Source organism: Acipenser ruthenus, chromosome 58 (assembly GCF_902713425.1).
Source record: "Acipenser ruthenus chromosome 58, fAciRut3.2 maternal haplotype, whole genome shotgun sequence".
In the NCBI taxonomy this organism is placed as follows: Eukaryota; Metazoa; Chordata; class Actinopteri; order Acipenseriformes; family Acipenseridae; genus Acipenser; species Acipenser ruthenus.
The window spans coordinates 4,142,998-4,169,134 of NC_081246.1; the positions used below are offsets into that span (position 1 = coordinate 4,142,998).

At 40.8% G+C, this 26,137-nt stretch overlaps 1 protein-coding gene across 1 annotated transcript; it reads left to right on the top strand.

The window, feature by feature from the left end:
• The first annotated feature begins 2,960 nt into the window (after positions 1-2,960).
• On the top strand, positions 2,961-19,102 carry LOC117968872 (myosin heavy chain, fast skeletal muscle-like). Its single transcript, XM_059017918.1, has 41 exons — positions 2,961-3,039; positions 4,000-4,049; positions 4,638-4,859; positions 4,964-5,107; positions 5,196-5,352; positions 5,623-5,650; positions 5,736-5,850; positions 5,942-6,034; positions 6,143-6,206; positions 6,300-6,398; positions 6,491-6,594; positions 6,681-6,819; positions 7,081-7,199; positions 7,290-7,439; positions 7,533-7,703; positions 7,796-8,105; positions 8,971-9,041; positions 9,409-9,496; positions 9,909-10,026; positions 10,137-10,260; positions 10,494-10,630; positions 10,888-11,143; positions 11,548-11,790; positions 11,881-12,057; positions 12,146-12,291; positions 12,747-12,837; positions 12,938-13,327; positions 13,443-13,569; positions 13,660-13,778; positions 14,268-14,464; positions 14,548-14,731; positions 14,854-15,019; positions 15,503-15,627; positions 15,730-16,038; positions 16,131-16,334; positions 16,430-16,555; positions 17,104-17,274; positions 17,359-17,463; positions 18,193-18,288; positions 18,399-18,533; positions 18,986-19,102. Exons 3-41 carry the CDS (start codon positions 4,656-4,658, stop codon positions 19,001-19,003), a joined length of 5,820 nt encoding a protein of 1,939 aa, XP_058873901.1. The 5' UTR covers positions 2,961-3,039; positions 4,000-4,049; positions 4,638-4,655; the 3' UTR covers positions 19,004-19,102.
• Positions 19,103-26,137: the final 7,035 nt, after the last annotated feature.

Consider the following 26,137-nt stretch of genomic DNA (forward strand, 5'->3'; position numbering starts at 1 on the left):
TTCTTTTTATTATTTAATGGTTTTATTTTGTATCCATGTTTTTTGCGGTTGTTTTAATTATCCAGTTTGAATGATTTGTCCTTTTTTGCCATTGTTATTTCAGCCTTTATAATGAACTAATTTTGCTTCTCTAACGGTGGGGGGGGGGGGGAGTTATTTTATAGGAAAACAGCAATGCAAAAAGAGAGTAGAGAACGCGCAAAAATTAGATTTCAATGTCTTTATTTATGTGTTTATGTGTTTACTAGGCTGTGTGGTCCAGTGGTTAAAGAAAAGGGCTTGTAACCAGGAGGTCCCCGGTTCAAATCCCACCTCAACTCATTGTGTGACCCTGAGCAAGTCACTTCACCTCCTTGTGCTGCGTCTTTCGGGTGAGACGTAGTTGTAAGTGACTCTGCAGCTGATGTATAGTTCACACACCCTAGTCTCTGTAAATCGCCTTGGATAAAGGAGTCGGGGGCGGTGGGGGGTGTTGTAACAGCAGCTGCTGTAGCTTCAGGGGTCATTCTGCTAGGATACAGACGCAATTGGAGAAGGCATCTCAGCTATGATTAGAAGTTTCGCACCACTCTATAGCATCAACTCATTCAGCTTCATAATGTTATAAAGAATAATGTTAGGCTAACATATTGAATTACATACTTCCTCTTTGTAGTTTTCCATATACTTAACGAAAGAAAGAACGGACACAAATAGAAATATTTAATATTTCAGAGATCTAACGTGAAATACTACTGTACTGCTATTATTGTAGGTTCCGGTAGACCTCTGCGATATCAGTGTGTCGTTTCTTTGATTGCATGACGTTAAATTAAATGTTCAGTTAATGCATTTATATTATTATTTGTTTGTTTAGCAGACGCCTTTATCCAAGGCGACTTACAGAGACTAGGGTGTGTGAACTATTATGGCTTCCGGTAGACTTTTACAATCTAATTTCTTTGATGTTGAATACAATCCCTCCCTGGCCAAACAAAAAAAAAACCATTACAAACAAATGCCTTCTTCAGTAACATTAATAAGTTAATCGCTATAGGACCTTCATCCGCTTGTCCGCCCACGCAAGTGTTACAGACAGCTGTGTTCAAGGACACCGAATAACTGGGGTTAATTGAATTTAGACTAGCTGCTGTTTATACATGTGAAAACATCGGGTCATATTCGGCCGGAGACTCAAGCCGGTAAAGAGAGTGCGGCTATCACCCCAGGATTGTGAGTCACTCAATAACAGGAGCTCAGACAGGGGCTCCTTGGATCAAGCCCCTCTCCCGTGACACTAGGACCCCGCTTCTTGAGGTTCAGTGAGAGAGGATGTTCGTAGGTACTGGTGGAAGTCATACTGCTGTCATTGTGTTCAGTGTAATTTCCCCGACGTTTGAGAAAACGCTCCATAATTACTGCACTGCAAATAAGACACAAACGCGCCTGTAAATATAACGTTATTTTATTTATGTAGGGAGAAAAATATATATCAAGAATTATTATTATTATTATTATTATTATTATTATTATTATTATTATTATTATTATTATTATTATTATTATTATTAATTTCTTAGCAGACGCCCTTATCCAGGGCGACTTACAATTCTTACAAGATATCACATTATTTCACATTATACAGATATCACATTATTTCACATTATACAGATATCACATTATTTTTTACATACAATTGCCCATTTATACAGAAAACAAACCATATATAATTTCTCGGGCGTTTGAGAAAGCGCTCCATATTATTTTGTATTATTATTTATTTATTTATTAGTAGACTCCCTTATCCAGGGTGACTTACAAAATATCACAGTACAAAATATCACATTGTAAAATATCACACTACAGATAATAGCAGCAACATCAGTAGAAAATAAAAATCAAATTTAAATAAGAGAATATAATTACTGTAACCCGCCTGGAAATATAAGATTATATTATTTATAAAATGGGAAGCAAATAAAGAACTTCTACAGAAAAAAAACATACAGCTATGCCCAAATGTTTTACATCACCCTATAGAATTAACTAATTTTGCTTCACAAAGTCGATTGAAACCTGCTGAATAATGTCACGTTAGCATACTGAATTACACACCGCTTTGTAGTTTTCCATAAACTTAACGAAAAACTGACAGCAATGTAACTAACGTTTCAAAATCCAACATGAAATACTGTACTGCTATTATGGCTTCTGCTAGACTTTTCCCATATCATTTTGGAGTTTCTTTTACACGATATTAAATAAAATATCTAACCTATGTAAAAATAATGTATAACAAATAATGTAATTGTATGTAAAAATAATGGGATATCTTGTAACAATTGTAAGTCGCCCTGGATAAGGGCGCCTGCTAATAAATAAATAAATAATGTTCATATATTATTATTATTATTATTATTATTATTTATTTCTTAGCAGACGCCCTTATCCAGGGCGACTTACAATCGTAAGCAAATACATTTCAAGTGTTACAATACAAGTAATACAATAAGAGCAAGAAATACAATAACTTTTGTTCAAGCAAAGTACAAGTGTGACAAACCACAATTCAATAATACAGCAGATAATAGTGATAGTTACATCAGGATATGATTAAATAGTGATAGTTACATCAGGATATGATTAAATAGTGATAGTTACATCATCATAGTTCTTTTGATGTCTCAAGCCTACAAATCTAGGTGATGCAAAACATTTGGCCATAGCTGTATTTGCAGTTTGATCCGATCTGACCAGTCTATAAAATCACATTCAAAGTGTATACATTGAGTTGCTCAGACTGATATAACACAACAGCAGGCACTGTGCCTGAACTTACAGCATCAGCAGATATATGTGTCAGTAAATAGATTGTGGAATGCCATATGCTCCCCTTTGATCACACTCCTGACAAATGTAACTGATATCCACAATGCGTTAATGGAGCAAAGCTACATGACCAAATACAGCTGGCAGTTTTGCTGGAGTGGCAGAAAAGCTCCTGATAAAAGCAGAGCCCGAGCGAGCCTCCAGCACTGGTCCTAGAACATCCATACTCTGGTAAGTGTCTGGAGGGTAACTGTCTGTATCTGTTGAGCAGTGTTGAGGCTGTGCTGTTTCACTTTGGTTTAGTGCACAGATCGTTTGGGGTGTTTGTGGGGGTGGAAGCCTCTTGCCTATGGCTTCTCTAGCTGTGTTGGTTTAACACGTGTTGTCAATAGCAATGATGAAACATATCCGCAGCACAGTAAAGAGTGAGTCAGATTAAGCAGTTTGTCTGTTGTACTTGTACACTTTTTAAGTAGTAATGGAGGCGGCTGCATTGCAGTCCACTTTCAAGGCAATCAGACAGCGTTTGTAAATTATTGCTTATAATCAGAGTTTAAAATTTAATATGACTTCTGATTGTCTACCCTGGTGAAGGCACTGTGGCAGGGTGTGCAGGGGGAGTCACACAGTCAGGGGAGCACAGGGGTCCCCGAGGGTCTCTCCTGGTAAAGGCATGGCTGTGTGGTGTGCAGGGTGAGTCACACAGTCAGGGAAGCGCAGGGGTCCCCGAGGGTCTCCCCTGGTAAAGGCACTATGACGTGGTGTGCAGGGGGAGAGTGCTGGTTTCTGCCTGTGTCTTCAGATCTTCATTGGGGTTCCACAAGGAGCGTCACATTGGTTCTGCTGCTCGAGCGAGTTAGGAGCCGGTAGCTCACTGGCATCCACTCTCAAACTCCTGGCTGTAGAGGCGATTGGCTTGGGGATCAGAGGCTATTTACTGACCTTCAGTCCTCTTGAGCTTTTGTGAGGAATTGCTGCAGTGAGGGGACATAATTGGAGAGTTTAAATTAGGGAGTGAAATGTGATAAAATAATTGCGCACTCTAAATTCTAAACCATTTCCAACCCATTCAGAAACATCTCTCTAACAATCAGGAGTCAGTATCAGCTATTAAATGCTTCCATTGCGCAGCATATGAGTCCAGCATGCCCTGCACAGAAATCACACGTATCTCCTTCATTTTGTTTGCAGTGTCGCCAATTCAAAAACCTTCCAAATTCCAGGATTTCTTGCTGAGGAAGGTAAGAATTATTCATGATTCTTTTTATCTTTCTATTTGTATTTAATGGCAGGACCAAGTCTTCAACTGAAGGTATTTTAGGAAGCTACGGAATAGACTGGGAATCTTTTATTTCAGTATGTTATAACTTGTAGTGTGGAGATTAATGTAGAAGCTCTTCCCCTTAGTGAGTAAGCACACACTTCCCATGTCGCTAAAAGAAAAACAACTTTCTAAAACACTTTCTGCTTTCTCAACTGTGCTGCAAATCCCTGTAAAACTGATCCATGTTAAAATCTACAAGCAGCACAAAATCAGTTTCTAGCCTTTACGAGGTCTGCTTGAAGCATAAACACACTGAGTTGATCAGTTGTAAGTGATAGATGTATGTCAGGAAAGGTGCACAGTGTAACTGCACCACACTGTGTGCTGTGCTTGTAGCTCCTGTCCACTTCACGCTATGATTTAATAAAACACACTGCGCTTTGCACCTGATAATGGACCTGCTTGGGTTACAAACTGTGTATTCTGCATCTTTTCCGCTGTGAGCCTCTGTCCTGTATATTGATAATCTACATGTTTCGTTCACTGTGTGCATCACTTGTTCCAGCTGCAGTAATCTGCCATCATGAGTACGGACGCAGAGATGGAGATTTACGGGGCGGCGGCCATATACCTCCGGAAGCCCGAGAAGGAAAGAATTGAGGCGCAAAGCAGACCTTTCGACGCTAAAACCGCCTGCTACGTACCACATGCCAAGGAGTTCTACGTCAAAGGCGTCATCCAGAGCAAAGAAGGGGGCAAAGCCACCGTCAAAACTGAAGCTGGGGAAGTAAGTCACAGCTTAGAAGTTGCGTTGCTGTTGAACGCTGTTTCGCTGTTCACAAGAACCACTTCCACGCTGCTTTGCCGCTGCTAACTAACTTTCCATTTCAGACCGTCACTGTTAAAGAGGATGATGTCTTGCCCATGAACCCCCCCAAGTACGATAAGATTGAGGACATGGCCATGATGACCCACCTCAATGAAGCCACTGTGCTGTATAACCTCAAAGAGCGTTTTGCAGCATGGATGATCTACGTGAGTGTGTTTGCACCGAGTAAATCAACACATTGAAAAGGATCTTTTTATTATGACTCAACTGCATTTCATATGTTCACAATTTCAGACTTACTCTGGGCTGTTTTGCGCTACTGTGAATCCATACAAGTGGCTTCCAGTGTACGACCAGTCCGTAGTTAATGCATACAGAGGCAAGAAGCGTATGGAGGCTCCCCCACACATCTTCTCTGTCTCTGACAATGCCTATCAGTTCATGCTTACTGGTAGGTATTTCAAAATCAAGCCTATTTTTTTCTTCTGGGGTAAATCCATTCAGCTCCTTTGTTTTTATATCTCATGCTTTTTGGTGTGGTAATGGATCTCATATTTCACAAACACAATGAGTTATGAAGAGCATTTAATGCCAATATTGTGAAAGAAATGAAAATCTGATTTAGTGTGACCCCACATTGGATCTGTTGCTCATTAGTATCAGTTAAACTAAATAATAACTAAGAAACAATCTTTAATCAAATTCTTAATTCTGTTTACAGATCGTGAAAACCAGTCAATCCTGATCACGTAAGTATGGATACAACTACAAACATTATTAAAATATAAACCTCTCCAGAAATATCATCTCAACATGTTTTTCTCTTTTACTCAGTGGAGAATCTGGTGCAGGAAAGACTGTGAACACCAAACGTGTCATCCAGTACTTTGCGACAATCGCAGTGTCTGGTGGTGACAAGAAGAAAGAGGCGGCTCCTGGAAAAATCCAGGTTGGAAACTATTGTCATTGACATGAAATAGTATGGAGCATTCAACTGGTTCCAGTTCCATTAACTAACTCTAGGATTGTGTCTTATACAGGGAACCCTGGAGGATCAGATTATTTCAGCTAACCCTCTCCTGGAAGCTTTTGGTAATGCCAAAACTGTGAGAAATGACAACTCGTCTCGCTTTGTAAGTGACAACGCTTTTGTTTCCATTATATTGGAGCATGTTTGGACTTTCTTAAACCATTAACAGTGTATTAGCATACTGACATGATTTCATTTTATTTTCATTCAGGGTAAATTTATCAGAATTCACTTCGGAGCCACAGGAAAACTGGCCTCCGCAGACATTGAGACCTGTAAGTTTCTTTTTTCTGCTGTAGTATCTCTTTTCCATCTGTGTCTTGTTTAAAGACATTTACAATTCTGACTGTAATACTTATTCATCACAGACTTGCTGGAAAAATCCAGAGTCACGTTTCAGCTGAAAGAAGAAAGGAGCTACCATATCTTCTATCAGATCATGACCAACCACAAGCCAGAACTTATTGGTAGGTGAAACTAAATCACTCTGTTAACAGGTTGATTGAAGTCTCTGTGCTGAAATATTCTACAATGTGTTTGCTGTTGTTCTTCCTTCCAGACATGCTTCTCATTACCACCAACCCCTATGATTTCCCTATGATCAGTCAAGGGCAGATCACCGTCGCCAGCATTGACGACAAAGAGGAGTTAATGGCCACAGACGTAAGTTCCATTGATTAGCTTTGTTTAATGATTTTGTTACCCTTTTTTTTAGTGTTGATGCTCCTCATGTTGTTTTTGTTATCCAGTCTGCCATTGACATTCTTGGGTTCAACAATGAAGAGAAATTGGGCATCTACAAAATCACTGGTGCGGTGATGCACTATGGTAACATGAAGTTCAAGCAGAAGCAGCGTGAGGAGCAGGCTGAACCAGACGGCACTGAAGGTAACTGATTTACAAGCACCTCTCGTATAAGCAGCTAACAAGACATGAAAGGCAGCCTTGCGAGACGCTATTGTGAGAGCCTGCAGAAATCATGCAGAGATAGCGCCATTGCTTTTGCATTACTGTTAAGAATCAGACATTAGATGAACATGCATTGTTTCTCAAGACATGCAAATCTACTAAGCTATTCTATCGATTACAACCAGTTTACACATCCAAGATTACCAGGAGTCGTAAACAAGATGTTGTGTTTGGTTTCAGTGGCTGACAAAGTCAGTTATCTGTTGGGACTGAACTCCGCCGACTTGCTGAAAGCCTTGTGCTACCCGAGAGTGAAAGTGGGGAATGAGTATGTGACCAAGGGGCAGACTGTCCCCCAGGTAATGTGTTTGCTCTAGACCTCCACGAACATTGCACACAATTCAACTGAATAATAGTTTCATTTAACACAACCTCTATTATCTCATTAGGTCAATAACGCTGTTGGCGCTCTGTCCAAATCTGTCTATGAGAAATTGTTCTTGTGGATGGTTGTCCGTATCAACGAGATGCTGGATACAAAGCAGGCAAGACAATTCTACATTGGAGTCCTGGATATTGCAGGATTCGAGATCTTTGATGTAAGTTGGAGGATTTCTGTATCGTCATTTCCGTACTACACACAGCGTTATTTATTGTTGGGATTTCATATATTTTTTTATGTATATATTTAGTTCAACAGCTTGGAGCAGCTGTGCATCAACTTCACCAATGAAAAACTGCAACAGTTCTTCAATCATACCATGTTTGTACTGGAACAAGAAGAGTACAAGAAAGAAGGGATCATTTGGGATTTCATTGACTTCGGTATGGACTTGGCTGCTTGCATTGAGCTTATTGAAAAGGTACGTCAGTGACGCTGTTAATAAATTCAACGCTCTTGTCACTGTCTCTGTTGTTTTTCTCTTTCTAAAATTCACATCTTTGTTTCCAATAGCCAATGGGCATCTTCTCCATCCTTGAAGAGGAGTGCATGTTCCCCAAGGCCTCAGACACTTCCTTCAAGAACAAGCTGTATGACCAACACCTTAGCAAGACCAACGCCTTCCAGAAACCTAAACCCGCCAAAGGCAAAGTTGAGGCCAGCTTCTCCCTGGTGCACTATGCTGGCACTGTTGACTACAACGTCGGCGGCTGGCTGGACAAGAACAAGGACCCACTGAACGACACTGTAGTGGGGCTGTACCAGAAATCACCCATGAAACTCCTGGCCCACCTTTATGCCAGTTTCGCAACACCCGCTGGAGGTAAGGTTGCAAGGGTGTGGGAGCAGACTATAATCATTGTATTTACCTTAGATAAGTCATGTTATTAATTATACTTGACAACAGCGAGTAAATTCAATCAGGGCAGCAGTGTGGAGTAGTGGTTAGGGCTTTGGACTCTTGACCGGAGGGTTGTGGGTTCAATCCCAGGTGGGGGACACTGCTGCTGTACCCTTGAGCAAGGTACTTTACCTAGATTGCTCCAGTAAAAACCCAACTGTATAAATGGGTAATTGTATGTAAAAATGTGATATATTCTAACAATTGTAAGTTGCCCTGGATAAGGGCGTCTCCTAAGAAAATAATAATAATGTATTTATTAAGCTTACATTATTCAAGGATTAGCATTCAATGATTATCAGTAATACAGAAATAAAGTTATTTAGATTATATATCTAGACATGGCATAATAGCCATCTAGTTTAATATACAGTTACAAGATAGGTGTGTGATATTTACCTGAACTGGAGGTATTCTTTCAGGACAGGAGTGTGGCTGTCATTGTGAGTCTCCCGAATAGCCTCATTACTTCTGAAAGTATTTATATTCTACAGCTCCAACTCACCCTTATGTGTTCCACCTTTGTTCGTTCCACTCAGCCATGTATACAATCTTGATAAGAGCAGTTTTAGCCAGACCTGTGACTTGTTTTTGTGAACCTTCATAACCCTTTAAACATACAGTTTAACCCTTCAAGGTGTTGCAGATTACCTGTGTCAGATTCTGGACGTTTCTAATGGTTTTCATTTTATACACACATTGCTATTGAGGGCTAAGGGAGGGGTTCAACCTGCTTCATACTGATTGTACTTCACCTGTCTGAGGTTTTGCTCTTTTGCATTTGAAGATGCTGGAGGCGCGAAGAAGGCTGGCAAGAAGAAGGGTGGCTCCTTCCAGACTGTGTCTGGACTCTTCAGGGTATGTGTTCCTGCTTCACCTTTTTGTACTCCGCTTGCATCAAATGCATTTGCTAGTTTTGCAACATATTTGGTCAGTTTATGGCGATGGTACGGTGATACAGCAGTAAATATGTCAGCGTCCCGGATCTTTGAAAACACTCCATGTGAAAGTTCACTGGCATTGATTGGTACTCAATTGTAGAGTTGAGATAAGGGCAGCTTGTCCTGCTTTGAAGTCAACACATTAATAAATAGATGTGCTTTGATTTATTTAATACCTGACGATGAATACTGGGAGAATCCGAGTATCGCCCTGAATCTGTACTACGTGTCGTTTATGAATTGAAAAATGTGAAATCAATCTTCCAATGTTCATCATGCTACAGGAGAATCTGAACAAACTGATGTCCAACTTGAGGAGCACTCACCCTCACTTTGTGCGCTGCTTGATTCCCAACGAGTCAAAGACTCCAGGTACTTATGATGTTATAGCGTGTGAGACTCTTCATTTTGATGCTCATTCCTGACACATGTCTAACTGCAATCACAGGTATTTCAGGCTGTGTTCAAAGGTTTGAAGGTTTGTTCGCTAGTCAGCAATTCAAAAGGTAGTTCTAAACCTTTGAAAGTTCGTCATGCGGTATATGGAACAATAACAAGACACAAGACAAGTATTTTATTTATTCAGCCGATAATCATGATTATCGTGTTAATTGACAGCCGATAATCGAGAACAGAAAATTGCTTTATCGTCTAACACTTCTATATATGCATGAGTATCGCAAGCAACATCAATTACGTGTACATAAATGACGTGGCTTTTTATTTGTATTTAAATTATAAAAACATGATTACTGTTCTATATAACATGTACCCTTCTTTACAGCCCTTATGGAAAATCATTTGGTTATCCACCAGCTGAGATGTAACGGTGTGCTGGAAGGTATCAGAATTTGCAGAAAGGGATTCCCAAGCAGAATCTTGTATGGTGACTTCAAGCAAAGGTATCAACACCTCTGAGTTTCCCTCTCATGAAAGCTTTTTCATTCTTTTACATTTCTCTGTGCAGCTATTCAAAGTGTATAATGACATGTATTCACTATTTCTGACATAGATACAAAGTATTAAATGCAAGTGTCATCCCTGATGGTCAGTTCATGGACAACAAGAAAGCATCAGAGAAGCTTTTGGGATCCATTGATATAAATCACGACGAGTATAAATTTGGGCACACCAAGGTTAGTCTACATAAATATGTCTTTAAAATTAGCATCACCTTGAAAATGTTATTGAACAGTAAAGATGGATTTAAATGCTAATGTAAACCACATTATACTTATGAAAGTCAATCATTTTCAAGATAGAGACTCTTTGTTTATTGTTACATGATTAAGTGAACTCTGTACCCCTAGTCTAATGGTGTGCCATGCTAAGACAAAAGCCTATTTTACCGTGAATCTCTTGAATTCAGGTGTTCTTTAAAGCTGGTCTGCTGGGTGTACTTGAGGAGATGCGAGATGAAAAGCTAGCCAAACTCGTGACCTGCACTCAGGCTCAGGCCCGTGGCTTCCTGATGAGAAAGGAATTCAAAAAGATGATGGAAAGAAGGTGATGAAGAAATAACAAACCATTTCTGCAATAGGAACATTTCATAAACTTTGTTTTATGTTGCTACGGATAAAATGCAAAAAGACTTTGAGATTTGATTCCCCAGCACATTGTGATTTCTTTTTAGAAATATATATTATAGTTATGGAAACGTTTCAAGAATCAGATATAACAGTGTTCTGCTTTTGTGAGTTAAACAAAAGAGTTTTACAAAAAGGCTCATATATAATTTGTGTTCTTTTGTTCATGTATTATAGGGAAGCTCTTTTCACCATCCAGTACAACATTCGTTCATTCATGAATGTGAAACACTGGCCGTGGATGAAGCTCTACTTCAAGATCAAGCCACTCCTGAAGAGCGCCGAATCTGAAAAGGAAATGGCCAACATGAAGGAAGAATTCGAAAAGTGCAAAGAAAATCTGGCCAAGTCAGAAGCAAAACGCAAGTCACTGGAGGAGAAAATGGTTTCTGTGGTGCAGGAAAAGAATGACCTGCTGCTTCAAGTCCAGTCGGTACGTATCCATTCTTTATTACTATGGCTTATCATCCTTTCAATTGCTTTATCTCATGTGGTGGACACTGCCTAGACGTGAGAGATTCATGATTCATGATTCTTTTTGCCACCTCCTTCTGGACCAAACCAGCATATAAAATGAATAAACCAGAGCAAGGACCCATTTCCACTGGGATTACGTGATCATTTCAGAAACACCACCAACACAAATCTAATGCAAAACCCTGAAAGCATATTGTTATTGAACTACAGCATCTCAAAGACATTCCTAGGGACTCATTAATAATAAGTGAGCTTTCAGATATTCTGGTCATTTCCCCCCTCATGCAGAAAGTATCGACTTTATTGGGTAAACATTTCAATTCCTGTTCCTTTACTAAAACATTTATGATGTGTTTGCAGGAAAGTGAAAATCTCTGTGATGCTGAAGAAAGATGTGAGGGTCTTATCAAAAGCAAAATTCAGCTTGAGGCAAAACTTAAAGAGGCAATGGAGAGACTGGAAGATGAGGAGGAAATGAACTCTGAGCTGACTGCCAAGAAGAGGAAACTGGAAGACGAGTGCTCTGAGCTCAAGAAGGACATCGACGACCTCGAGCTCACACTGGCCAAAGTGGAGAAGGAGAAGCACGCCACAGAAAATAAGGTGAGGATTTTAACAAGCGACATGCAATTATTTATTAAAAAATGGAACACAAACAAATCCATTGGTTTTGTTTCTAACCCTTTTATATAGGTTAAAAACCTTACTGAAGAAATGGCTACTCAGGATGAAAGTCTTGCAAAATTAACCAAGGAAAAGAAAGCCCTCCAAGAGGCACACCAACAGACCCTTGATGACCTGCAAGCAGAGGAGGACAAAGTCAACACTCTGACCAAAGCAAAGTCTAAGCTGGAACAACAAGTGGACGATGTGAGTGAAGCAGACCAAGCAGACTTTCAAGGGGTTTAACTTCATCAAATACAATCATATCATATCATTGGCTTTTCCTTTTGTGTAGCTTGAAGGTTCACTGGAGCAAGAAAAGAAACTCCGTATGGACCTTGAGAGAGCCAAGAGAAAGCTTGAGGGAGATCTGAAGCTAGCCCAGGAATCCATAATGGATCTGGAAAATGACAAGCAGCAATCAGATGAGAAGATAAAGAAGTAAGACTACTATATAGAAAGAAATGTAGATTGAAATGTGTAGATTTAACAAGCAAACAAAATAACTAAATGAACATAAGGATCTACGTTGGAGACAATACTGGGACTAATTTGGCCCCCCTTTGATTCATAAAACCATATATTAATAATGCAGGTCATGTTATATAAGAACATAAGACAATTTAGGAAAAAGAGAAAACTATTCAGTCCACCAAAGATTGTATGGTTCCTAGCAGCAGGTTGATCTCCAAAACGTTGATCAAGTCGGGTCTTAAAGGGTGGTTCAGCATTAGCTACTGTATGTGTTCATGTTAGAAAAAAAGTATTCTTGCCAGAGGTGGGATTTGAACTCCTCAATAGGAGACTGCAACCTGAATACAGCGCCTACGACCGCTAGACTGTACTTTTACTACTGAGGCTCAATTCATTCCATATCAATTCTTTGAACTTTCCAGGAAGGACTTTGAAACAAGCCAGCTGCTTAGCAAAATTGAGGATGAACAAGCTGTGGGTGCTCAACTTCAAAAGAAGATTAAGGAGCTCCAGGTATTGTGGGGAAATCAAACTCTTTGAATTCACAGAAAATAACTGATCACAGATGTTTGATTCCACCTGAGAAATGTTTCCATTTTGTTCCATTTTCTAGGCGCGCATCGAAGAGCTTGAAGAAGAAATCGAGGCTGAACGAGCTGCTCGGGCAAAGACTGAAAAGCAAAGAACTGATCTTTCCAGGGAACTTGAAGAGATCAGTGAAAGGCTTGAGGAAGCTGGCGGTGCAACTTCAGCTCAGATTGAAATGAACAAGAAACGTGAAGCTGAGTTTCAGAAGCTCAGACGTGACCTGGAGGAGTCCACTCTGCAGCATGAAGCTACTGCCGCTGCTCTTCGCAAAAAGCAAGCCGACAGCGTGGCGGAACTGGGAGAACAGATCGACAACCTCCAGCGTGTGAAACAGAAGCTCGAGAAGGAAAAGAGTGAATTGAAAATGGAACTCGACGACCTCTCCAGCAACATGGAATCTGTAGCCAAAACCAAGGTACAGTGAACAGCGGATGTATGTATGCATGTATGTGTGTGTGTGTGTGTGCTCTCAGGACGAGCCAATAGGATTGTGTTCATGTACACTAATCCTTTTCATCTTTTAACTAAAGGCTAACCTGGAAAAGATGTGCCGTTCTCTGGAGGACCAGCACAGTGAGATTAAGACCAAGAACGACGAGAACGTGCGTCAGATCAATGACATCAGTGGGCAAAAAGCACGTCTTCTGACAGAGAACGGTAAGCCGGTACCTGCTGCCTGATGCAATTGAATTGACAGCACAGTAGAAGAAAGAGCATCCTTGAAAAATCTCAATGCTTCTGTTTCAGGTGAATTCTCTCGCCAGCTGGAAGAGAAGGAAGCTTTAGTTTCTCAGCTGACGAGGGGCAAACAGGCTTTCACTCAGCAAATTGAGGAGCTCAAGAGGCAGCTGGAGGAAGAATCAAAAGTAATACTGCCATTATTCTATTACACAGTGCATTCACACCTTAGGCATGCTTTTAAAATGTCATTTTATTGAACCCGTAGATTGATACCATGCCAATTGGCTAATGCAGGGTCACGTGACCAGTAGTCTGTGCTGTTCCCCAAATGATCTGTAATCAATAGCAGTCAAATAAGCCCCCTGAGGACACCCCCACAATAAACAGAACAGCGGACCAGCTACACATTCACAGACTTGTTAGGATGAATCATTTTTAATAAATACAAGTGTAATAAAACAGCTAGTGACTTTAGACTTCACCTTATAATGGAACAAACGACCTCCAGAGAGCAATAAAGCCCACTGTCTCACTTTCTCAGCCTCTGGGCAACGGGTTTCCAGTATAAGACTCAACTCCAGTCAATATTTGTACATTGTAATCTCTTCGTATATGGTGTTGTAGTCTTTGGCATTGCATGTTTTTTATTGTAATATTCCTGTCATTCTTTAAAGGCCAAGAGTGCCCTGGCTCATAGTGTGCAATCTGCCCGCCATGACTGTGACCTGCTTCGTGAGCAATTTGAGGAGGAGCAGGAAGCCAAGGCTGAGCTGCAGCGTGCAATGTCCAAGGCTAACAGTGAGGTGGCTCAGTGGAGAACCAAATACGAAACTGATGCTATCCAGCGCACGGAGGAGCTTGAAGAAGCAAAGTAAATAACCACGCTTTACTTCACATACATTTCAGTGCATTCATTCTCTGCTCCCTTTTCTAAACACAAACACTCATTCCCAGGAAAAAGCTGGTACAGCGCCTTCAAGATGCTGAAGAACACATTGAGGCTGTGAACTCAAAGTGTGCCTCTCTGGAGAAAACCAAACTGAGGCTCCAGAGTGAAGTGGAAGATCTCATGGTTGACATAGAAAGAGCAAATGCACAAGCCTCTGCTCTCGACAAGAAGCAGAGAAACTTCGACAAGGTACGCAAAAGATGGCTGTTCAAAAACCTAATACAGGGCATCTGGTAGAAATATTGCTGTCTGGCTCAAAGTTAGTAACAAAGAGACATCTTGGTGTATATTTATGAGCTGTATTGTTTCAGGTTCTTGCTGAGTGGAAGCAGAAGTTTGAAGAAGGCCAGGCAGAGCTGGAAGCTGCACAGAAAGAGGCTCGCTCTCTCGGCACTGAGCTCTTCAAATTGAAGAACTCCTATGAAGAATCTTTGGACCACCTGGAAACCCTTAAGCGGGAGAACAAGAACTTACAGCGTGAGTCCCAACTTCAACACCCTGTTCACATTCACATACGGGTTCATTCACTCATCTCGTGCTCACATTTGTTTTTTTAAAGTCAACCATTTTGTCCGATCACTGTAAATGTTTCTAACACCAAGGATCACAGACAGAATTGGGCAGAAATGTGGCAAATGTAATGTAAACAAATGTAAAATTTTATATGCCAGTATTAAAAATGTATAGCACTAATTATAATACAATCTCTGTGTGATACACTGCAGTGAGAGCCAACGACAAGGTAAAAGGGGAAGAAACCAAGTGAAGTAGACAAACGTTTCGGCTAGTGTCTTCTTCAGTGCACTAATGCAATTCTGACTGTGCATTCTGAATCATGGAGGAGCAACATTTGAATCTGTTGTCTCTAAGCCTGCAATGGGATGCTGTGAATGAAAAGCACCCGGTTATTGTTGCATTCCAATTCTAACCATGTTTCTCATCTTCTTCTTCGTCTTGTAGAGGAGATCTCTGATCTGACTGAACAGATTGGTGAGGGTGGGAAGGCTATTCATGAGCTGGAGAAGTCAAAGAAGCAGATTGAAACTGAAAAGTCAGAAATCCAAACCGCCTTGGAAGAGGCAGAGGTGATTCTTTAGAAACACACACCTTCTCATCTCCATGGCCATTATCTCTATACTATGTTAAGTTTTCTCTCTATCTTTCTCTTTGAATCTTTAATAAAACAGGCTACACTGGAGCACGAGGAGTCCAAGATTCTCCGTGTCCAGCTGGAGCTGAACCAGGTGAAATCGGAGGTTGACAGAAAGATCGCTGAGAAAGACGAGGAGCTGGAACAGCTGAAGAGAAACAGTCAGCGAGTGATAGACGTTATGCAGAGCACTCTCGACTCTGAAGTTAGAAGCCGCAACGATGCCCTGAGAGTGAAGAAGAAGATGGAGGGAGACCTGAATGAAATGGAAATTCAGCTGAGTCACGCCAACCGCCAAGCAGCTGAATCTCAGAAACAACTGAGGAACGTCCAAGGACAACTCAAGGTAGGGAGACTTTCTTTTGAGGGCTAGTGTCACACATTTCACTTGTGAACAGATCTTCCTAATTGTCTTACTGGTTTTTATTTTCTATCCAGGATGCCCAACTGCACCTTGACGATGCTGTCCGAGGACAGGAAGACATGAAAGAACAGCTCGCCATGGTGGAACGCAGGAACACCCTGATGCAGGCTGAAATTGAAGAGATGAGGGCTGCCCTGGAACAGATAGAGAGAGGCCGCAAAGTGGCTGAACAGGAGCTCATTGACGCCAGCGAGCGTGTGCAGCTGCTGCACACCCAGGTCCGAAGGAATTCCTGCGGTGGTGTTGTTTTTTATTCTTGTTTTAAATGATGTTCATGAGCTTTTGGGAGCTGACAGTCTTTACCTTGTTACAGAACACCAGTCTCATCAACACCAAGAAGAAGCTCGAGTCTGATGTTAGCCAGCTGCAGAGCGAAGTAGATGACACCATCCAGGAAGCAAGAAACGCAGAAGAAAAAGCCAAGAAAGCCATTACTGACGTGAGTCTTTTTTATGGGTAATGATAGATGCTATTGGATTGGGGGCTGTGTGTTTAAACACCTGTTACTTAACATTCACCTTGCAAGCTGTGGAGGTTTCGCTTGCTCCAGTTCAAAACCTACATTCAAACCAATGTGGTGTGCAGGGATGAGGCTCTCCACCACTGAGCAATTGATGTTCAATCAGTTCAGCATTAACGGCCAACCGCAAGAGACAGTTAGGTGTCCCAAACTAAATACGAGGCCACTTAAACAATGACAAGGACATTTTCTACAGTTAATGACAGCTGCACAGGACATTAATGCTATTATATGAATGAAAAGACTTTTAAATCTTTTTAGTTTCCGTACTTGATCATTTAGGCTGCTTGACATTTATGAGTTTCACGATTCTAAAGTCCTCTTAGCTTTTAGATGCCATCTACCTGTGGGACAATTACCGCTCTACTCAGAACCTGTCTGGCTGAGACATGCCATGAGACTCACAGTTACAATTTCCCCACTTCTATTGCTGCTGCAGCTCTAAATGTCTTCCCTTCAACTACCAGGCTGCCATGATGGCAGAGGAGCTCAAGAAGGAGCAGGACACCAGCTCTCACCTGGAAAGAATGAAGAAGAACCTGGAACAGACAGCGAAGGACCTGACCCACCGTCTGGATGAGGCTGAGCAGCTGGCCATGAAGGGTGGAAAGAAACAGCTCCAGAAACTGGAGACCAGGGTGAGCTGAACATCTGGAGAAGTACTTTGCAGGTCCAAACTTGGGTGACTATTTGGAATAACTTGGAATGCTTTGACTTTCCAGGTGCGCGAGCTGGAGAACGAGCTTGAAGCTGAGCAGAGACGTGGCATCGATGCGGTTAAAGGAGTCCGCAAATACGAGAGAAGAGTCAAGGAGCTCAGCTACCAGGTACAGTGAAGGCTTCAGCATTGCAGCATTGGGCTTAGACATTGAAAACATATTGGGGGTTACTGAAGGTACAGAGAAGGGCAACTAGGCTGATCCCAGGACTTAATGGAATGGGTGATGAGGACAAGTGTAAAGAATGAAATCTCTTCAGGTGAAGGAGTAAGAGCTAAAACTCTGGGATCATAAGGAAGGGACGAGCCTTGTTGGGTCGAATGGACTCTTCTCGCTCCCAAACTGTCCTTATGTTTTTACAATGTTACATTTTCATAAACCCCTTTTCCTTGTTAGGTTCTTGAAAATTACAATAAAAAGAAACAGTAGGAATTTATTTTTCTGTCCAGCAGAATATGAAAGTGGGGCTGTGACCTACTCCAACTAAGCAATAACTGACAAGCCTAAGAATGCTGGGAAAACTGTAAAAGTCTTGTAGAATGGAGATAATAAAGTTTAACTGCCAAAGGATAAATATTATGATAATCACTTAATATATAATGACAAAGGACATATATTTCATGAGGGGAGGGTGACAGCAATCCAGGGTTACCTAAAACTGGCTATTTTCTTTGCATTGAGCTCCATTAAAGAATTGGTTTAATAAAGTCTAAATCTACAGTGCTGCCTGTACAATTTATGAATATATTGAGTCTGATCGCTCTGAATGTGCTCTATTGCAGCGTTAAGTTTAGTAATTGGTCACGTGAGTTATTATTGTGATTTATTTCATCGCAGGGTGAAGAAGACAAGAAGAATGTGGCCAGACTCCAGGATCTGGTTGATAAGCTGCAGCTGAAAGTGAAGGCTTACAAGAGGCAGGCTGAGGAAGCTGTACGTGACCCTTGAGATCTGAAACACCATGTTTTCTGAAGCACCGCTTTTCTTTCACTCTTGTATTGGAACCCATTTGTGTAACCCTGTGTCTCGCGCTTCCCTTTCAGGAGGAACAAGCCAACACCCACCTGGCTAAGTTCAGGAAGGTGCAGCACGAGCTTGAGGAGTCTGAGGAGCGCGCTGATATCGCTGAGTCCCAGGTCAACAAGCTGAGGACCAAGAGCCGCGAGCTGGGAGCCAAGGTGACTTAAAAGATGAAATCCAGCACAGTTCCCTTTACTGCAAGGCATTTGAACTGGTCTCAGTTAAGCATTTGCCAGGAGAGCATTGGTGTTCCTCCTGAGCAACACTATGATCTTTGTGAAAGCATTTTACTGATTTTAAGGAACTTCAGTGCAGTGATAGAGATTTTGGACAGGATTTCAGAAGCAGCGTTATATATTTCTAATTACAAATGTTGGACAATATAGTAACACATCTCTCACATTCTATACTAGAGGTATATCTTATTAATGCTTCAGTATGTGTATTAATTCAATGTAGTGTTTTGTTTTAAATGTTGGTGAGATAAAGCAGGGTGGTCTGTTTTATTTTCAAGCATGATTTTTTTTTTTAAACAGTTAAAGAGTAAAGCTGTGTTTGTCTCACAGTGTGCACAGTGACTAATCGTGAATTCATTTCTTTGTTTCTAAAGGGAAAGGAAGCAGAATAGAGGAATCGACGACTTGAACCAGAGATTCATATAATATGAAATCTGTTGAATAGTCACTGTAGAATTACTGTAAAATAAATGGACTTCATTTGCATCCTCTCCCTCTGTCTTGGTGTTTTTCTTCTTTCCTGACAATGCTAGTCTTAACACTGATGTAAAACATCCAGAGGTACCATAACTTGACCATAATGGTGGCATGAAGCCCCTGCAGGGAATGAAGCGATAAGACTTGGTGTTGACATTATCTAGGTCTTCCCAAACCACGACCAACCAATTCAATTCAGTTCACTTCACACATCACTTCAATGATAAAGAGGCTGCGGCTCACACATCACTTCAATGTCACCTATCTGAAGATCTATTCACTATGAAGTCTGAAAAGAATGTGTCAAATTGCAAAGTTAGATTTTCATAATAAAACAGCACAAGTGTTTTTCAATGTCCTGGTTTGCCATTCCAGGAAATGTGTTAGATTTGTACTTCCTCGTCGTTTCACTTCAGCAGTTTCAAGCATCTTTACTGGCTGCAAACCATGCCCATCATCAAAGGCAGCAGCTGATTGGTTGTTAACATGACAGAGGGTTCTGCAGGGGGTGGGGTCACTTTCACTCTCCAGACTATCAGAAGCAAGGCCTTCAAACAGAGATTTATTTCACTAATGTAGCAGCAGAACTGTAATAAACTGTATTGTACTGTATTGTATGGTAATGTATAGGGCAGCAGTGTGAAGTAGTGGTTAGGGCTCTGGACTCTTGACCGGAGGATCGTGGGTTCAATCCCAGGTGGGGGACACCCTTGAGCAAGGTCCTTTACCTAGATTGCTCCAGTAAAAAACCCAATTGTATAAATGGGGAATTGTATGTAAAAATAATGTGATATCTTGTAACAATTGTAAGTCGCCCTGGATAAGGGCGTCTGCTAAGAAATAAATAATAATAATGAGCTGTATACAGTGTCACTGATAATGAGGGACAATTCGGAGCCCCACACAATATCAATGATAATGAGAAGGGAACCGCGTTTTTCATTACATTTTTTTTTTAACTGCAATTCAGCCCTGAACCTCCAGATGTCCGTGTAGCCACGGTGTGTCTTCAACCTAGACAATTCCGGCTAATTAGAAAACACAGAGACAGTGACTGCCATTCTATAAAGTGATGCATGTGGAGAAAAAGCTTACCTCGGGACTTGCTGTTTTAGAACAAATAGATGCACCAACAAACTCAATAAGCATTTCTTTGAGAGCTCGCCCGCAGCTCTATCCACCTGGTGTGGTGCACACTGGGCAGAACTTATTCTGAAAGACGTAACGTTAGGATTCATCAAACTGGCACGAGAGCACTGGCACGAGAGCACTGGCACGAGAGCACTGGCACGAGAGTGGCACAGCACTGAGAAAAAACAAACAGTGTGATGTTAAAACGAGACGCGTTACTACAACCCTGATCCATGCACAACAAAACCACTTTCTATTTAACCAGCTCACACGTTTCTGAAGGCAGTGAGGATTTTAGACCCACAGCATGTTTGTAGTTTGGTTACCTCTCCCACTAGATTTCATTATTATTTGTTTATTTAGCAGACGCCTTTATCCAAGGCAACTTACAGAGACTAGGGTGTGTGAACTATGCATCAGCTGCAGAGTCACTTACAACTACGTCTCACTCGAAAGACGGAGCACAAGGAGGTGAAGTGACTTGCTCAGGGTCACACAGAGTCAGTGGCTGAGGTGGGATTTGAACCGGGGACCTCCTCGTTACAAGCCCTTTTCTTTAACCACTGGACCACACAGCCTCCTATCATTGCAGAGTTTGATGCTGACTGTAAAAAAAACAGTATCTTCTCTTCTGTTGACAAAATATATATTTGTGCCCAAGAAAATGTAATTATTATTAATTTTTTTTACGAAATGATTTGTGTAAAAGTGTACTGGTAAATTAAAACCTAACGTATTTACACTCATGAGTTCTCTGAAATAATACTGAATTAAAAAAAAATATCCTTTTAAAATCCTGTTATACGTATTCACAGGGATGTGAGGCATTAACAGGCATTCTGTTTAGCATTAATCTGTTAAGTAATTTGTAGTAAAGGAATGAGCAATTCAAATGGTTAAAGTAACGTAATGATGTCATTGTTTAAAGATTGCTCATTATGTGGCTTACTGTGGAGGCTACATCGACATCTAGGGGCTGTAGGACTAAATTACAGGTTAAAAAAAAAGTCATGAAAAACACAGGGCCCTAATAATGAGGGGCAGTTGGGAGCCACACACAGTGTCACTGATAATGAGGGGCAGTTGGGAGTCACACACACACAGTGTCACTGATAATGAGGGGCAGTTGGGAGCCTCACACACAGTGTCACTGATAATGAGGGACAGTTGGGAGCCTCACACACACACAGTGTCACTGATAATGAGGGACAGTTGGGAGGCACACAGTGTCACTGATAATGAGGGACAGTTGGGAGCCACACACACAGTGTCACTGATAATGCGGGACAGTTGGGAGCCACACACACAGTGTCACTGATAATGAGGGACAGTTGGGAGGCACACACAGTGTCACTGATAATGAGGGACAGTTGGGAGCCACACACACAGTGTCACTGATAATGAGGGACAGTTGGGAGCCACACACACAGTGTCACTGATAATGAGGTACAGTTGGAAGCCACACACACAGTGTCACTGATAATGAGGGACAGTTGGGAGCCTCACACACAGTGTCACTGATAATGAGGGACAGTTGGGAGCCCCCCCACACAGTGTCACTGATAATGAGGGACAGTTGGGAGCTTCACACACAATGTCACTGATAATGAGGTACAGTTGGGAGTCATACACACAGTGTCACTGATAATGAGGGACAGTTGGGAGCCACACACACAGTGTCACTGATAATGAGGTACAGTTGGGAGCCTCACACACAGTGTCACTGATAATGAGGGACAGTTGGGAGGCACACACACAGTGTCACTGATAATGAGGGACAGTTGGGAGGCACACACACAGTGTCACTGATAATGAGGGACAGTTGGGAGCCACACACACAATGTCACTGATAATGAGGTACAGTTGGGAGCCTCACACACAGTGTCACTGATAATGAGGGACAGTTGGGAGCCTCACACACAGTGTCACTGATAATGAGGGACAGTTGGGAGCCTCACACACAGTGTCACTGATAATGAGGGACAGTTGGGAGTCATACACACAGTGTCACTGATAATGAGGGACAGTTGGGAGTCATACACACAGTGTCACTGATAATGAGGGACAGTTGGGAGTCATACACACAGTGTCACTGATAATGAGGGACAGTTGGGAGACACACACACACACAGTGTCACTGATAATGAGGGACAGTTGGGAGCCACACACACAGTGTCACTGATAATGAGGGACAGTTGGGAGCCATATATACACAAATGAGGAGCAGTAAGATTTTAGTAAGAATGTGTATATTAGGAAAATGTGATGCTGAAATGTAAAAATGTATCCCTATCAATTTCAGCTCACACACGATAGGATTTTTTAATAGGTAGGAAATGTAAAATGATTACTATGTAACATGTATCCGTTTTAATCTTGTTTTTAACTCGCTTCTAAACCACAACTAAAATCGTTTTAAATCCACAAGAAGTAAAGGGAGTGTGAATCGCGGGGGCGATTCTATCGGGGGAGCTGCATCATATTAAAATTGTACGACTTTATATTTGATATGGTAAACATTAGCTATCAAAATAGTGCAATTCCATCTTTAAAGAGAATCACTCACCAGCGCGCTTTCTCGTTTAAACCTTGCGGTTAATTTTATTTATTTATTTCTTCCTGCTTCACACAGTCCCGCCCCCAAGCAGACAAACACAGCCAATCAGCGAGCTGTACAGCTCTGATTGACGGAAACGACCTCTCACGGTAAGTAATGCCCGCCCCGGATCAGGTTGGTAATTAGTTACCAAAACCGTTCAATTTCCTTCCAGTTCCACGCAAATCACACTCGCTTTACATGTTTAATAAAGTCAATTATAATTTGCGGTTGGAGACGAGACTTGAAAAACCGGCCCTGTCTTAAAATGTCCAGGAATTACGGGGGGGTCGAGTTGGGACGTGAACACAGAAAAAGTGTCGTTTTCAGAAAAATAAATAAATAAATCTAATTCAGTTTTTCGAATACATTTGTTTAGTTTTTATTTTTTTTCTGAAAACTCGCTCTCGTGTAAACATTACTGACTAACCCAGCTCACCTCGTCTGTCCTCCGTGTCCTCTCCCGTTTTGATACCGTCTCAACGGCGTCCACATCTTCACAGAACATTTCAAGCTGTTCTTGAGAGACGGCGGGGCGAGGCGCTAGATTTCAGAGGTGAAAAAAAAAATGAAAGTAATTTTATTTATATTTAAAAAATGTTATGATGTGTGTTTGAAAATTGAATCACCCTCGCGAGCTACGCGAGCGCTTGCCCTGCCTAGCAACCCAGCCGCTCGCGGTGTCTCGTGACCGACGTGAGGCGCCTCTGTGATTGGCTCACGGTCTAAACGCTATGACGAGCGCCGCCGATAGGAGCATTCGGGCTAGTAGACGAGAACAAAAATATGATATACTAGAACATTGGTTTTATAAAATGAGTTTTGATGTACGTGTATTTAAAATAACAACTGTTTACAGGCATACATTATACCTAGTGTTAGTTTTTTTTTTACGGTTTAGTTCAAGCCGGTGAAATTAAGCGTTATTTGACTGTAAAGTGACTCATTTTATAATAGCGAAATAAAAACGGATTATATCCGTTAACCGTTTTTTTTTGTTGGTTTCAAGAAATGTAAAAACGCCAGAAGTAAGCAGAGGATTTTAAAGAATATTTCTCTTTGAAGTGATTTTTGATTTTTTTGCCGTTCCTGTTACGTGCTGTATGCAGAACCCGCCAATACAATAACGCCATACACCTAATACACGAATACATTAATTTTAATTTGATTTGAGTTTCACTTGGTTGTGTGAAACACAAAGGGTTGTTTCAAAGACATTGGAAATTGACTGTGGAAATAATGAAACTCCATAAATAATTACGTCAAAAATATTTGGCGAATTCATTAAAAAAAAAGCCGGTTTGAAACGCCAGTTTCGTTCATATAAACACGGGAGTGTATTACTGGAACCCTGAAGCACAGAAATGCAGAATTAACCCTTCATTTTTGATTTCCTATATTTTCAGCTCTCGTTTTTAACTTTTCGCTATGTTTATCAAATCGAATACAACGAACAGATCGGTGCAGTATTTGTAAATCTCCCATTTTCACCGCGCTTGTTTGAGTAAATGTGCAATTAAGAATCTAACGTGTGCCTGGGTCAAATATATATATATATATATATATATATATATATATATATATGGTTTAATTAATATAGATATAGTAATACTATATTGGATGTATTATTTATATATTAATATATTTGATTAATATATTTATTTACTGTAAAGGCTGTGTATTTAATCACAGGCGGATCTATGTAATGTTAAGCACCAGGAGACGATAAATAACAAAAGCAATACAAGTATAAACGTTGTAATTCAATTCTTATTTAAAAAAAAATCAAACATATTTTTTAAATGCAATTTTTTTTCTGTCCACTCGGAATCACGAGAATTAAATCGTCACGTGACTCGTTTACGACTAGAGGGATGCGAAATTTGGAGGGTTTTTTATTTTTTCCAGAGACAATTGCGATTGGATTGGATATCCAGTCTGTGGCTAATTTTGTTTTAAAATATACATTTATTTTTTGAGTTTTATACGCGATACATATGTATTGTCCACGGTTGGATTCATGTTCCCCCCCAAACTAAAATTCATTACAAAAAATTATGATTTATATCTTTTTTTCCAGTTTAATATATTGAGGTATAAGAATTACTGAAATACATTATTTTGTAATCATATATGATTACAAAATAATGTATTTCAGTAATATATTATTATTATTATTATTATTATTATTATTATTATTTATTTCTTAGTTAGCAGACGCCCTTTATATATATATATATATATATATATATTATATATATATATATATATATATATATACACACACACACGACCGTTTCTAGCCTTTTGGGGGCCCTAAGCAGGATTTGATTTGGGGGCCCCCCTCACTGTAGCCCACTCCCCTTGGCACGACATCAAACCAACATAGGCTTAAGCCTACTGTCTCGTAAACGTCTGTATGAGCACACATATGTACGAGCAAACACACAATGTACAAATAAACATGTAGTGACTAAAGAGGGACCTGTTAGCAGCGACATCATCTTTTATTAACAAAAGGCAGTGAAAGCAAAGTCTGGAACACAGGTGGAACGACCACAGTGGCGTTCTGATATTCGACCACTAGATGGCACTGAAGGTCAGGAACTGTAAAGCTGGGTCCACACCTGAGCGATCAGTTGCGCAACTTAGTTGCTTGTAACCGAGTCGCTTATATGTGGATGTCCCTGCAACCAGTTGCTTGAAGTGGAGCCGGGCTCTACTTTCCAAGCAACCAGCTGAGCGACTTTTGTAGACACCGGCGATCACGTGGCAATTCGCCAACTCTGATTGGTTCTTATAACGCTGACTGCACGGCTTGCATATTAAGAAGCTCTAATTTTAAAAATGTCGGCAGTAAAAAAAAACAAAAACGTTTTTCTCCAGCTTTTACGCGGCTTTGTTTGTTTTTTCTTTAGGGAATATGGCATGTATGTATCGAATGTCTATTTACTGGAGCAGGAAACTCAAAAAATACACTCAACGTACAAATAAAACGATGAGCGATGAGACGACGCACACACACGCATGGCATAGCGATTGAGTGTTTATTAATCTGTAACTAAACCTCGGAGAATGGTTAACCGCATATTAATCCAATTCTTATTTATTCAACCCTGCAAAACACACACAGCTAGCTGGAACTACACGGCGGTTCACTTCTCTGTCATTTTTTTTTTAAAAGTATATAAAAACATTTGTTCTAAAGTGTACATAGTACTGTTATAATTAGAGTTTGTGATTGTCGGTGTTTTAATCCGACTTTTCTCCTCTCCTTTAAGAATTCACTTGCTACCTCTTCACCTATTCGTGTATCTCAGTT